The sequence below is a fragment of the Rutidosis leptorrhynchoides genome, chromosome 9 (genome assembly GCF_046630445.1).
Source record: "Rutidosis leptorrhynchoides isolate AG116_Rl617_1_P2 chromosome 9, CSIRO_AGI_Rlap_v1, whole genome shotgun sequence".
In the NCBI taxonomy this organism is placed as follows: Eukaryota; Viridiplantae; Streptophyta; class Magnoliopsida; order Asterales; family Asteraceae; genus Rutidosis; species Rutidosis leptorrhynchoides.
This window is the reverse complement of record NC_092341.1, coordinates 290,677,223-290,691,050: the sequence shown is the minus strand read 5'-3', so window position 1 is coordinate 290,691,050 and position 13,828 is coordinate 290,677,223. Positions and strand designations below refer to the sequence as shown.

Genomic DNA, 13,828 nt, shown 5'->3' with positions numbered 1-13,828 from the left:
TTTATACAACCTTTATTTATAAAGTGTCGACAACTATCTGTTTGATTATGAAAATGGAAAATGATGTATTGATGATGTCAAAAGTTGAAGAAGAAGAGGCGAAATCAAATAGGTTATAAGAGTTTTTTGGAGGTAATCAAAACAAAAAAGTAAGTAGCAGACGAATGGTTAAGGAGGGGGTGTTTAACCGAGGGGTCCTGAGTTCGATTCCCACTTGGTGCAGTCATTATTTTTTTTTTACAGCATGAATTAATTTTTCAAGGCTGGTTCATAGGATTGAGTAATTGATTCTTGGGCTTACGAAATTACAGTTGGGCCGAGATCCAACTCACATTCTCTGGTGGGCCGTATACCATTTTGGGGATGTTGGGCTGAAATAAAAGAAATAAATAATACGGGTTAAGTACATTTGGTCGTGATAATAAAGCAGATAAGTTGAGATAGCGTAGTGGTTAAGGGAGTTGTTAGGGTGAGCGAGAGGTCTCAAGTTCGAGGCCGGGCGTGGGCATTTATTATTTTTGAAGCTTGTTTTGAAGGTAGCCTATTATTATTATTATTATTATTATTATTATTATTATTATTATTATTATTATTATTATTATTATTATTATTATTATTATTATTATTATTATTATTATTATTATTATTATTATTATTATGTATGTTATTATTATTAGCAAAAATGATTATTAATATAAACTATGATATCATTATTATTATTATCGCCACTAGTATTATTACTACTCGTTATTAGTATTAGATATTATTATCAATATTGTTGTAAAAATAAAATAACTTAACATTATTAAAGATTATCATTATAATTCTTATTATTAGTATTATCATTATATAAATATAAGAATTATTATTATTATTATTATTATTATTATTATTAACAAAGGTATAATTATAAATACTATCAATATTGTTAATATGATCCCAATTATTAGTATTGTTATTATTAAAATTACTACTATCATTACTAACATTTTTGCTAAAATTATTATTTAGATATCACTAAAACTATTATTTTTGTTGTTATCAATATTATTAGGTAGTTACTAAAATCATTATCATAACTATCATTTACAGTAAAATTAATTTTTACAAGTATTATTATTAATATCATGGTTATTACCAAAAATTGGAATTTTTTATTAACATAAGTATATCATTAATGTTATTATCATTATTTTTACTAATATTAAATTAGTGTAATTAGAACTACTAGTTTCGATAAACAAACATTATATACAAAAATATATATAATATACATAACCTAACTATATCGATACTCTTATTTATTTTAAATATACAAAATGATTACATTTAATTAAATAAGGATATATATAGAAGTTGTTAATATTAATATAAAAATTATATCCCTAATAATAATATATATGTATTTATTCGATTACGATTATATATATATTAATGAATACACAAATGATATAGGTTTCATGAATCCGAGGTCAACTCTGCATTGTTCAGTTGTTCAATATAGTCATATGTATTTTTACTACAAAATACATTAGGTGAGTTTCATTATTCCCTTTTTATATATATTTTTGGGCTGAGAATACATGCAATGTTTTAATAACTATTTTACAATATTTATATGCGTGAGTTTCATTTGCTCCCTTTTTTAAATGCTTTTGCAATATATATTTTTGGGACTGAGAATACATGCGCTGTTTTTATAACTGTTTTACGAAATAGACACAAGTAAATGAAACTACATTCTATGGCTGGATTATTAAACCGAATATGCCCCTTTTTAGTCTGGTAATCTAAGAATTAGGGAACAGACACCCTAATTGTTGCGAACTCTAAAGATAGATCTATCGGGCCCAACAAGCCCCATCCAAAGTACCGGATGCTTTAGTACTTCGAAATTTATATCATGTCCGAAGGAGGATCCCGGAATGATGGGAATATTCTTATATGCATATTGTGAATGTCGGTTACCAGGTGTTCAATCCATATGAATGATATTTTGTCTCTATGCATGGGACGTATGTTTATGAGAAATGGAAAAAAGAAATCTTGTGGTCTATTACAAATTATGAAATGATTGTTTATGATAAACTAATGAACTCACAAACCTTTTGGTTGACACTTGAAATCATGTTTATTCTCGGGTACGAAAGAAATCTTTCGCTGTGCATTTGCTCATTTTATGGATATTACTTGGAGTCATTCATGGCATATTTCAAAAGACGTTGCATTCGAATCGTCGAGTTCATCAAGATTATTATTAAGTCAATTTTAGTTGGATATATTATGAAATGGTATACATGTCGTCAACTTTAGATGTAATGAAAGTTTGTCTTTTAAAAACGAATGCAATGTTTGTAAAATTATATCATATAGAGGTCAAGTACCTCGCGATGTAACCAACTATTGTGAATCGTTTGTAATCGATATGGACTCCGTCCAGATGAATTAGGACGGGTCACTTCAACCAGCATCTCTAGTTTCTTCTCTTTTAAAAGTCCTTTCACCCAAAGCAAAATAGTAAGATAATAACTCATTATTAGACTCCTTGTAGTGGTGCTCATCCAACGGTGTGGCAGCCTAGCCTAGTTGGCGATGAAGCAACGCCCCTTTCATCCGTAGTGGGTTATTGCTTTGGGCCAGTTTGAGGGCATTGGTTGGATTCCAACACCACAAGCAACGGGCGTTTCCTTTTTCTTTTTATATTTTTATTATTTAAAAATATTATTTTTATTCATTTTTAATATTTAACCCAATTATATTTTAACACATCATCACAATACTCCTAACCCACACCACCAACCCACACCACCACTACTCCACACAAATAAGCCACACGTCATAGTGATCAAAAAAGTACAAAAAATAACTCACGCCCCAACTCACGCCCCAACAAGTACAAATAGTGTTAAGATTAAAGAAGTTCAAATCTTTGCTGGCATGAAAGCCCGCCACCACTCTTCGCAACATGTTTAGGGTTTCCGGCTTCATTTTCCGACTCCGGCCTTTTGGTTTAGCTCGTTACTCCACTTTATCCGGTAACTCGAATTCAGTCGTTGATTACCTCATTCATTCCCTCAATTTTTCCAAACAAGATGCCATCTTTCTCTCCTCAAAAGGTAACGTTACCCATCTCATATCCACAATTAACTCCGATTTAGTTGTTACTATTTTAAAGAATTACGGATTAAACAATACCCAGATCAAACAAATCGTTTATTGTGCTCCAAGAATCCTAAATTCCAAGCCAACCAAAACCCTAGAACCCAAAGTTAGGGTTTTTAAGGAACTTGGGTTATCCGGGTCGGATCTTGTCCGTCTCATCAAGAAGAACCCTACTATTTTATGGCGTGGTTTGCATTCCCAGATAATTCCCTTTCTTGATTGTGTTAGGAAATTAGTTGGCAGTAATGAAAATGTGATTAATGCTATTATTAACTCAAATCGGTTTTCTTTCTCGCATCAGAAAATGAGAATACCGCCAACAAATATTTCATTATTGCAGAATTATGGTTTATCAAATGAGAGGATTATCAAGTTTGTGGTAACTTACCCTAACCAGCTTTTGGTAAACCCGAATCTACTCAAAAGTAGTTTGAGTTATGTTGAAGATAAATTGGGGATTTCGCGTGATTTGGGGAATTTTATACATGCTGTCCCTGTGGTTTTATTTAACACCGATTCACAAATCAAGAAGAAGATGCAAATTTTTTCGAGTTTTGGTTGGTCTGATTATGAAATAGCTACTCTGCTTAGGGCTCAGCCTAACTGTTTGAATTTTACAGAAAGTTACCTTAGCGATAAGTTGAAGTATTTCATGAAGGAGCTAAATTATACGCCTTCAGTATTAATCCGTAATACGCATTTCTGGACATTGAGTTTAGAAAAACGGATAAAACCAAGGAACCAAGTTTTCAATATCTTGAAAGAAAAGGAGCTTGTAAAAGACAAACCGTCTTTTGCTACGATTGTTAAAATTTCTGAACCAAAGTTTCTTTGTTTCTTGAAGAGTTTTGAGAATCATGTACCGAGATTATGTGACACTTACATGAATAGCATCATGAGTTTTAAATGCGAATGAGTTAGCTGTACAAGCTCCCTGCATTCTTTGTCAATAGTACTATTAACATTTTGTAGCTGGAGTTGGACTTTGAGGGTAGATCGAGAATGGATTATAACTGACAAAAACAGAAAGATTAGGTATTGTTAGTTGATCATCATTTTGAACTTTTGTAGCTTCTGTTGTCTTGCCCCTAGACTTGAATGAAGTAGTCTGGCTGAAAGTCGTATTTGCTTTTGCTTTTCTTCTCTTGTTCTTATTCTTTAGTTGTTTCTGAGTTTTTTTCTCCTGTTTTTAAGGTTAAATTTTAGAAAGTCAAATGCTCCTAGGCAAGAACTTTAGCAGTTGTTGAAATATTAAAGAATTCAATGGTTTAATGCCATTGCTGTATCTATTCAATTTTTTTTTTATTATTGGACCATAACTGTATATTGTTTAAGTTTACAATATTGGCTGATGCATATACTACTCACATCTAGATTTGGTGGTGTTGTTAAATTTTGAATAGATTCATGAAAAAATTATACACAACCAGAAGTAGTTACCAAACATGCTATATGAAGGAAGGGGGGGGGGGGGGGGGGGGGGGGGGGGGGTGGGGGGGGGGGTCGGGAAGAGAGGAAAGAATAATCGAAAGTCCAGTAAGCTTTACGGTATTACAATTTCGGTTGGCAACTATTCCTTCTAAGGTTGGAGAACTAGCGACTCGGTGAGTATTCGGTTGACTCTTTTTTTGATTACTCGGCAACTCTGGAGTATCTGATATTGACAAAATTTAACTTGAACTGAGTTTTAGCCGATTTTTCAATTATTCCCGAATTTGGGCTGCATTTGACCAAGTAATCCCTAGTTTTGACAAAGGTTGACCGAGTAATTGAACAGAGTACTCGAACTCAGGGTGCGTTTGATAAAACTGAATGATTTAGCGCTGAATGGTTCAGAATCTGAATGATTCAAAGCCTCTGAATAAAGTTTGTTCTGAATGAAAATAAGCTGTTTGATAATCATTTAGAATGAACGATATAAACTGAGTAAAATTACCTTATCAAAGTGTAACATGAATAAAATATTCAATATACTATTAGTTAAGTGTTCAGGATTGGATTGGAGGAGAAAATTACAGAAAATTTAGGCTCTTAATGGTTAAGAAAGTGTTTCATCTCTGAATGGTTCAGCACTGAATTCTGAACCATTCAGCACCATATGTCATTCATAGGTTAGAAACAAACGCACTGAATGCTGAATGGTTCAGCATTCAACACTGAACCATTCCATTAAGAGGCAAACAAACGCACCTTCAGACAGATCTTAAAACCGTGAACTCAACGAGTACTTGCCGAGGTTGACCGAGTTCTACAACTCTGATTCCTTCACCCGGAGAGAAAGACACGTTTCTCTATCGTCAAGAAAAAAATTAATCCCCAACCCCTTTTTAGATGGTTTATTCAAATTAGCTGTAGGTAAACAAAAAGTCATTGCAACAATCAGAGCAAAATGTTCCAAAACATTTACATTTTCGGGAGGTTAACTATCCATATTCCATAGTATTCTCATCTTGATTTTTGATAAAATACTCCTTCCGTCCCATATTTATTGTCACCGGACAAAAAACACAAAAATGTTACTCATAAAAGTACTATACTTTATACTTTCTTTTTATTATTCACTTTTACCCTTATTTTTTGTTCTTTAATCATGTACATGTACATTAGAGTATAATAGAACTTTATCTTCTTATTTTTTTTTTACTATTTATGAAAGTAGACAATTAATTTAGAATATTCGAAAATGAAATATACCAGACAATAAATTAGGGACGGATAGATTATCAATTTGAAATTCGATTGCAATCTGGTGAGTAATTCTGGGTCAACCCATATAAGGTTTCACGATGCACATTCCAGGTTTGAAGCATCCTATGGAAACCATATCCGGTTTCATAATCCAAAACCCATATGCACAAACTAAACAATGACATTAAGATTGAAAAGGTATCACAAATTTCTAGTTACACTACATATGGCCAAATACAATAGAATAACAGGAACCCTTTTAAACAAAAACAAATCATTTCTTGATTATCTTCATCACCTGGGCCCCGATAATTCTACTGCATGAAGGTTATCGGTTGAATCAAGAATCCAATCAGAGTTAGGAAGTGGATTTAGGTCAAGTTCATTGCGAATAACCTCCCCTTTCTGCCACTCGTCCCATCGTTCCGCCAACCCGTCACCTTCTAACATTCTAACTACATCCGACATTTTTGGTCGGTCCATCGGGGAGCCTTGGGTACATAACAAAGCCACCTGAATTAGCTGCTCCACCTCCGTTGCTACATAGTTCGTTTCTAAATCGGGGTCCACCAGCATCTCCAGTTTCTTCTCTTTTAGTAGTCCTTTCACCTTAAGCAAAATACCAAGAAAACTCATTATTGAGATAAATGTAAAATTACCCACCTAATGACTTCATAATTAAGGTTGCAAAAATCACTGCTCGGATAAATGTAAAATCACTGCAAAAATCACTGCTACTTTCATAATTAGGGAGTACTCGGATGTTGACTAAGTTTGACTTTGACCAATTTTGACCGATTTTCCGAGCAATCCCGTGTTTTGTCGAGTTTTGCCCAATTTTCCAAGTAATCCCAAGTTTTGGCCAAGTTTGACTGAGTTTGACTAGTTTGACCGGGTACTATCCTAGTACTCCCCGAGCAGTAAAACCCGAGTACTCGTCAAGTAATTCCAAGTTCTGCAAAGCTGTTCATAATGCACACTTGAAGCCATACAAAGTTGAGAAATGCATACCCAATCAAGTAACATGACGTCATCATCGTTAGCAAGTCGAGCAAGGTCAAATGCCCTTTGACCAGTAATGAGTTCCAAAAGCATGATCCCGTACCCGAAAACATCGGTTTTTTCTGACGATTTGCCAGTTGAGAGATACTCAGGAGCAATATGCCCAATCGTCCCACGAACAGCAGTAGTAACATGTGTATCTTTGTAGTCCATTAGTTTAGCCAAACCGAAATCTCCAACAACAGCCTCAAACTCCTCATCCAACAAAATATTAGCAGCTTTAACGTCACGATGAATAATCTTTGGGTCACAATGATCATGCAAATACGAAAGTCCTCTCGCTGACCCTAACGCAATTCGCTTACGAGTAGGCCAATCCAATGGCGGCTCGTTCGGTGGTCGTTCTATGAATACACAAACAATTTAAAATAATATATAATATATAAATATAAATACATAAATATAATAACAGGAATAAGAAAAAATGACGATAATACCCTTACCTCTCAAACACGATGCGACGCTTCCATTGGCCATGTAAGGGTAAACGAGTAATCTTTCTGTGGGTGTCATACAAAACCCTCTTAAACGAAGGAGATTTCGATGAACAGCCATGCTAATCATCTCGACTTCCGTTTGAAACTGAAGTTCACCACCGGGAGTACGTTCTTCTTTTAAACGTTTTACCGCCACCAACGACCCGTCAGCTAATCGTCCTTTATAGACTTTACCGAATCCACCTCTACCCAATATGTGTTTATTGCTAAAACTGTCGGTTGCAACTTGTAATTCTCGTAAGGAAAATCTTTTAAGTTGTCCTAGATGAACTTCGGGATCTTCTTCAGCTGCAATAAGAACGTTTAACATCACTACTAGAAGGTGAAAGCATTAGCAGATCATATGCGTACAAATATTTATATAAGTAGCAATTTCAACCCACTTACTATGGAAGTGGGTCGAATTTGGTAATGTTGCATCTCTAACGAGAAACAAGTAAAATAAAGTAAGTACACAGTGGGCCAAATGGGTCAAAGTTGCACAAGGTGTATTATTAATGTGTCAAACCATCCAACTTAATAAATTGATGTTGAAATTATACAATTTTTATAAATTATTTGCAATGAATTATTTTAAAACAGATTTTGGAAGACAGCGTTTCGGGTCAACCAGACAGGGCCCGCCAACCTGAACAGCTCATCGTACCAGCTATACGTATGCAAACCAAACGACTAACCTGGTACATCAAAGAAAAATTCTTGAGGCTTTCGGCGTCGCCACCATGCAAAGGCAATGGCGGGGGCCGCAAATAACAATGCCGCCCCAAGGGCAACCCCTCCCGCTATGGCTCCGGTCGCACTTTTAACTTCTGAAAATAAATGCAAATATCTTCAGTACTTACGTTAACAGAATACAACTAACTTCTGAAAAAAATAAGGAATATTAAACATATATATCAGAGGCAAATATCGAATGCAATCACCTGGTGCAGCAATTGGTGGCGGTTGCACAAAAGGTGGAGGTGGAGAAAACGGAGGAGATCCAGGACAAGGGCGTCCAGTAACGGGTCCACATAAACCCAGGTTATTAGCAAAACTGAAAATCGGGGAATTACACAAGCAGTCGTTAATATTTTGAAGTGGGACCCGAGATTGATGAGGCTATTTATCAAACCTGATTGGTGTGAAAAGTGAGAATGAGCCACTATCTGGAACTGTTCCAGAGAGACGATTGTTTGACAGATCCCTAAAACGTCGGTTAAAAGTCATTCAATTAGAAAATTTGTGGCACACCAACTTTAATTTTGCAAATTTAAATCAGCAGTTATAATACAGAGAGTGAAAGACTCACAGCACTTGCAAAGACGTAATATTAGTCAACGACATCGGAATTGGACCATCCAAGCTGTTATTGTTAAGCCGGCTATTCATAAAAGAAAAAGTTAAAAAAATTTAGCACAAACTAAATGTTGAGATAGAGATCTAACAAGGTGAATAAGTATACATACAGAAACCGCAACTTTAAGAGCTTGCCGAGCGTGTCTGGAATCGGGCCAGAAAAACTGTTGAGATACAGATCTAAACTCACTAAATTGGTCAAGTTTCCAAGGTCACTCGGGATCGGGCCACTTAGATTATTACTGTATAGTTCTCTGCATATAACAATTTCAAGAAACATCATCCATCATTTTCTTGACTCATGAACACGTAACGTTCTTAACTAAAGATAACAATATTAATACAAGTCACGAGTTAAGTGAACCGTTGTATCAACATTTTAAAACGTGACTTACAAGTACTGCAAATTCTTCAAAAGACCAAGCTGAGGGACTAAAGTACCCGAAAGAGCCGCATTTCCTAAATCACTGAAAAAAACAGATGTCAAAAATGAACTAACTGTTTATATTTTAAGAAAACGGTATTAACGAAATGGACTTACACTCGTATAACACTGTTTTCGTTATTACATGTAACATGAAACCATGTGCATGGGTTAACAAGAGTTGGATCCCAACTCTGGAGCACACTATTAGGATCCTCTAAGTTGGTCCTCAAGCTATGTAAAGCGTCACCTGCATAGATTATTATTGAGATAAACGTTTAATTACCTAATTATCGTTAAAGTCAAACATCTAATCGCCTAATTTTAACTGCTAAAGCTTGTAGTAATGGCATATGATATATTCATCTAGTGCCTTATAAAACTGAAACACACAACATTATTATCAATGGATTCATCATAGTAAGTAGTATGTGATTATGTTATCATCAGAAGATGGCAATATAACAGAATTGAATATTTTTTTATACTAATTTAACCATTTGAAGCTAAATTTGGGCAAACTAACAAATTTCAACCATTACATTTCCATAAAAGTTAATAATAGTTCATACACTTGTGAGTTGTGACAATAGACAATCATCATAACACATGGATCATATTCTTGAATCAGAGTGTTTTGTACATCTATTACTACATTTAGCAGCCAAAATGCCTAATAATACCCAATTTCAACGATACATTACATAATTCTATAAATCGACAAAAAAAATATAAATTATGAAATAATGAAATTCGAAATCTCACCTTCCACATTTGCATAAATAAGCTTAACATGAATCACCAAAACCACCATCATCAACCATACCAAAAACCTTATCTCAAATTCTTTCACCATTTGCAATATTCACAGACGAAAACTTATAAAACTTCAAATTTCATCTCCAGAATCAAAATATAACACATTTATATGCAACATTACATAAAAAAAAAATAATGATCTCGCAAAAACCCTAAACCAAAAATCTTAAATTTCCTCAAATCTCCTTTTTTACTGAGAAAAAAACAGCAGGGTGTAAAACAGCAACTTGGATCTCAAACAAGAAACAAAAAAAGAAGATGAAAAACTACGAAAAGGTTGAAAATTTTCTTTTGGGTATTATCTATTTTGGTGTTTTTTCATAAAAGTTTTTAACTTTTTCTACCCTACCCACTCAAACCCTTCTCTCTAGACAGTTTTGTGCAATGCAGATGCAAAAATGTATGTATAGTGCCGTAGTTTTTGAGAGTTGCTTGCCCGGCCTGCCCGTGGTTCGTGAGCCAGAGTATCTTAATTAGCTGATCCGTAAGTACACGTGCTTATTTGTTTTTGAAGTTCCAACCTATTGATTGTTCACCTTAAATACAGTTTAATGAGTTGTAGAAGTGGTCCGAGTTTTGACTAATTCCATCTCGTTGGGTGTAGTTTGGGTGATTTTCGATTCAGATTGTGAATAATCTGTGAGTTAGCCGTTATTTTCGGGTTTGCATTGCTAGTTGGATGTCGGTCTTGGAGTTATTAGCCAATTGAAGATCTCGGTTACTATTTGTCATAAGTTGGTTTGTTCAATAGTATTAGTTGGTTGTGTTTGGGTTTGTTAAAGTGAATAGTAAGTTCACTTTGAAAGTTAGTATATAGAGACAATATATAGAGACAATTGGTTGTCGGTGGATTGAAAATTCAACGATCTTTTGGAAACACTATGGATTTAGAACCTATTGCATAAATAAAATTGACTACGACACCAACAACCATTGAACAACACATTGCAAATCAAAACAATCAAATTCTACCAAACTATTAAACATATCGCGCCTAATGAATAAATAGGCACATGTAACGACCCAACCCGTCGATTACCGGCCCATAAAAAAAAAATTCTTTTTAATATACATTAAATAACACTTTAAGTCCCATTACACAATTTCCAAAACGTATTTGTTATCATAGTACGTCTAACGATTTTTAATAAAACGTACATTACATAACTAAATCATAAACCGGGTTATACTCATTATGACCCGACTAGTTACTTTTATACAAAACTGAGCATGCTGATTGGGACTACGCTACCCAATCCTAAATTGAGTCCAAAAGCAAGATCTTCTAAAGCAACCTAGCCAAGATCTCTAATCCCCACGCTTACCCGAGCCGCCATCATGCGAACCTATAAAAATATCAACAACGAGAGGGTAAGCTAACGCTTAGTGAGTGAAAGTATACTACATACATATATATGCATAAAATGGACACGCCACACAATAATAATCAAATAGCACATACCAGAGCATCCAAGTATAAGGCAAGCTATTCTAAGCATACCGTACGATCGCTATACAACAAGCTAATAATATCAACAAGGTAAGTACACCACGACGATAAGTACAACGCCAATAAGCTACACCCGAAGGGTTAGCTACATCACAACAATATGTCAATATATATATATATATATATATATATATATATATATATATATATATATATATATATATATATATATATATATATATATATATATATATATATATAATAACAAAGCATAAACCGCCCAAGGTTAACCCCTTAACCCAATACCGATGAAGATTGGCCGAACTACACGAGCCTTAGTAAATCCGCACCACGAGACTACCATCTTCATTACCACCACAACATCGAGGTTGGCCGAAACTACACGAGCCTTAGTGAATCCGTACCACACGAAACCACTACCTCAATAAGATGACCGAAACTACACGCGTCATCGTGAATCCGCATCCACACGTGATTCACTTCCCAAATCAAAACCCACATCATCGGGGTTACTCAACCGCAACTCAATACCAATCCCACACCATCGGGATTATATAAACCCACATCATCGGGGTTATCCAAATCACAACGCAATACCAATCCCACTACATCGGGATTATATAACTCCACATCACAAGTCCATGTGATAACGTACACACGAAGTGTGCACCTCGCCAAAGGTGGTCAACCAAATCGCACAACCGTGCCCATTGGACCTATACACAAGTCCATCAATTTCACCTATATGTGAAGTGAGCTCTATAGCCGAGAATCACTTCACTCGACCAGCACCCATCATATACATACATATGCACATAGTATATTAACACTCACCTTGTCGTCTTGATGAATGCAACCGAACAAATTCACAACACGTCAATGGAATGTACCTATTCCATTATCACAATACAAACAACACAATTAGGGTGAACTTACAAACCAACCCAATTGACACTTAGTGCAATTTCGACCCAAATGCACTTTCAAGTACAAACCGTGCCCAAACTAACCAATAATCACTAACACACGTGAAAATGGTCCTAATACGCCAATTAAACCCAAACACAAGTGTTAAACACTTATCATTCTCAAAATCACCCATAAACCCTAATTTTGACTCATTTCAAAATTAGTCTTTCAAATACACAACAATGGGTTCCAACACTTCCATAAATCACTAAACCTAGTGATTAAACCCAATTTCAAGTCCTAATCATGGCCAAATTCATTTTCAACCCAAAACCCGCCTTCATCACTTATAAACCCGAATCTTGGTGTTAACCTTCCATTAACAACTAATGGGGTTTCATTATGAACTCACAATCAAAAACCCCTAAAATATGAACATGAATCACAAGAACGAAATTCGGATAGAAGACTTACCACTAGTATCAAATCATAGCTAAGAACGAGGGGAACAAGGTTGCCTCTTACACTCTCGATCGAATCCCGCTTCTTCCTTTCCAAAATCCCTTTTGAATGGTTTGAAGTATTTATGTTTTGAGAGAAAAGGTAAAATAAAAAGGAAAAGAAAATAATAAAATGAGATGAGTGGATGAGGTTTATGGACACATATCTGGCACACACGTGAAATGACCAAAATGCCCCCACTTCCCTTTAAAATTGCGAAATCCGGAACCAGTCACCCAGTATTGCCGCGCCGCGGCCCTCTTTCCTCGCACCGCGAGATTGTGCATGGTCTGATGGTTGTTTTGACGTGCCTCCTGATCCTGAATCCTTTGAATTGTCGCGCCGCGACTTATTCCTCCGCGCCGCGACCCATCAGCCACTTTGCCACCTTTCGCGTATTAGACTCCTACCTCTCGTACACGCTTCAAATTCTTCATTCTTGCAATGTACATGCACTTTAGAACACATATAACAACCCTTCGATCACTCTCATACTCTATTTACGTACATGCAACATATATACATACTCGATACACATATATATATATTCTTTATATGTCGTACGAATAAACGGGTCTTACAACTCTCCCCCACTTATTTCGATCACGTCCTCGTGATCCTAGTCACTCAACCAATCCGAACCTACACGCTATGGTTCTCAAACAATCGTTCCAATCCGACTTCCTCCACATTTCTCATTAACCCGAAGATTAATCCATTTACCAATTACACACGTGCACGCACTTCGAGACATGCAACGCACACAACATCCAAAAACTACTATAATCGCCTAGAATTTACGGAATCATCATGTTTTCTTCCAACTTCTCTAGGAAATTTTTCTCAATGAATCACCCTTATCACATAATCGCCACTGGGGATTTATCTAATCCGCAAATTCGAGCACTAAAACTCGCTCAATCCTTCTCATCGGGAAAAACTCAACCAATCTCTTAC

At 35.4% G+C, this 13,828-nt stretch overlaps 2 protein-coding genes across 2 annotated transcripts; one reads left to right on the top strand and one right to left on the bottom strand.

Moving 5' to 3' along the window:
* The first annotated feature begins 2,965 nt into the window (after positions 1–2,965).
* On the top strand, positions 2,966–4,078 carry LOC139868853 (transcription termination factor MTERF15, mitochondrial-like). The gene has a single exon (XM_071857193.1). The coding sequence runs from the start codon at positions 2,966–2,968 to the stop codon at positions 4,076–4,078; it is 1,113 nt and encodes a 370-aa protein (XP_071713294.1).
* Positions 4,079–6,036: 1,958 nt separating this feature from the next.
* On the bottom strand, positions 6,037–10,459 carry LOC139867562 (somatic embryogenesis receptor kinase 1-like). Its single transcript, XM_071855929.1, has 11 exons — positions 9,937–10,459; positions 9,289–9,421; positions 9,143–9,214; positions 8,858–9,001; positions 8,701–8,772; positions 8,524–8,595; positions 8,333–8,445; positions 8,087–8,218; positions 7,356–7,697; positions 6,862–7,256; positions 6,037–6,459 (listed from the first exon to the last, which is right to left on the bottom strand). Exons 1-11 carry the CDS (start codon positions 10,025–10,027, stop codon positions 6,145–6,147), a joined length of 1,881 nt encoding a protein of 626 aa, XP_071712030.1. The 5' UTR covers positions 10,028–10,459; the 3' UTR covers positions 6,037–6,144.
* Positions 10,460–13,828: the final 3,369 nt, after the last annotated feature.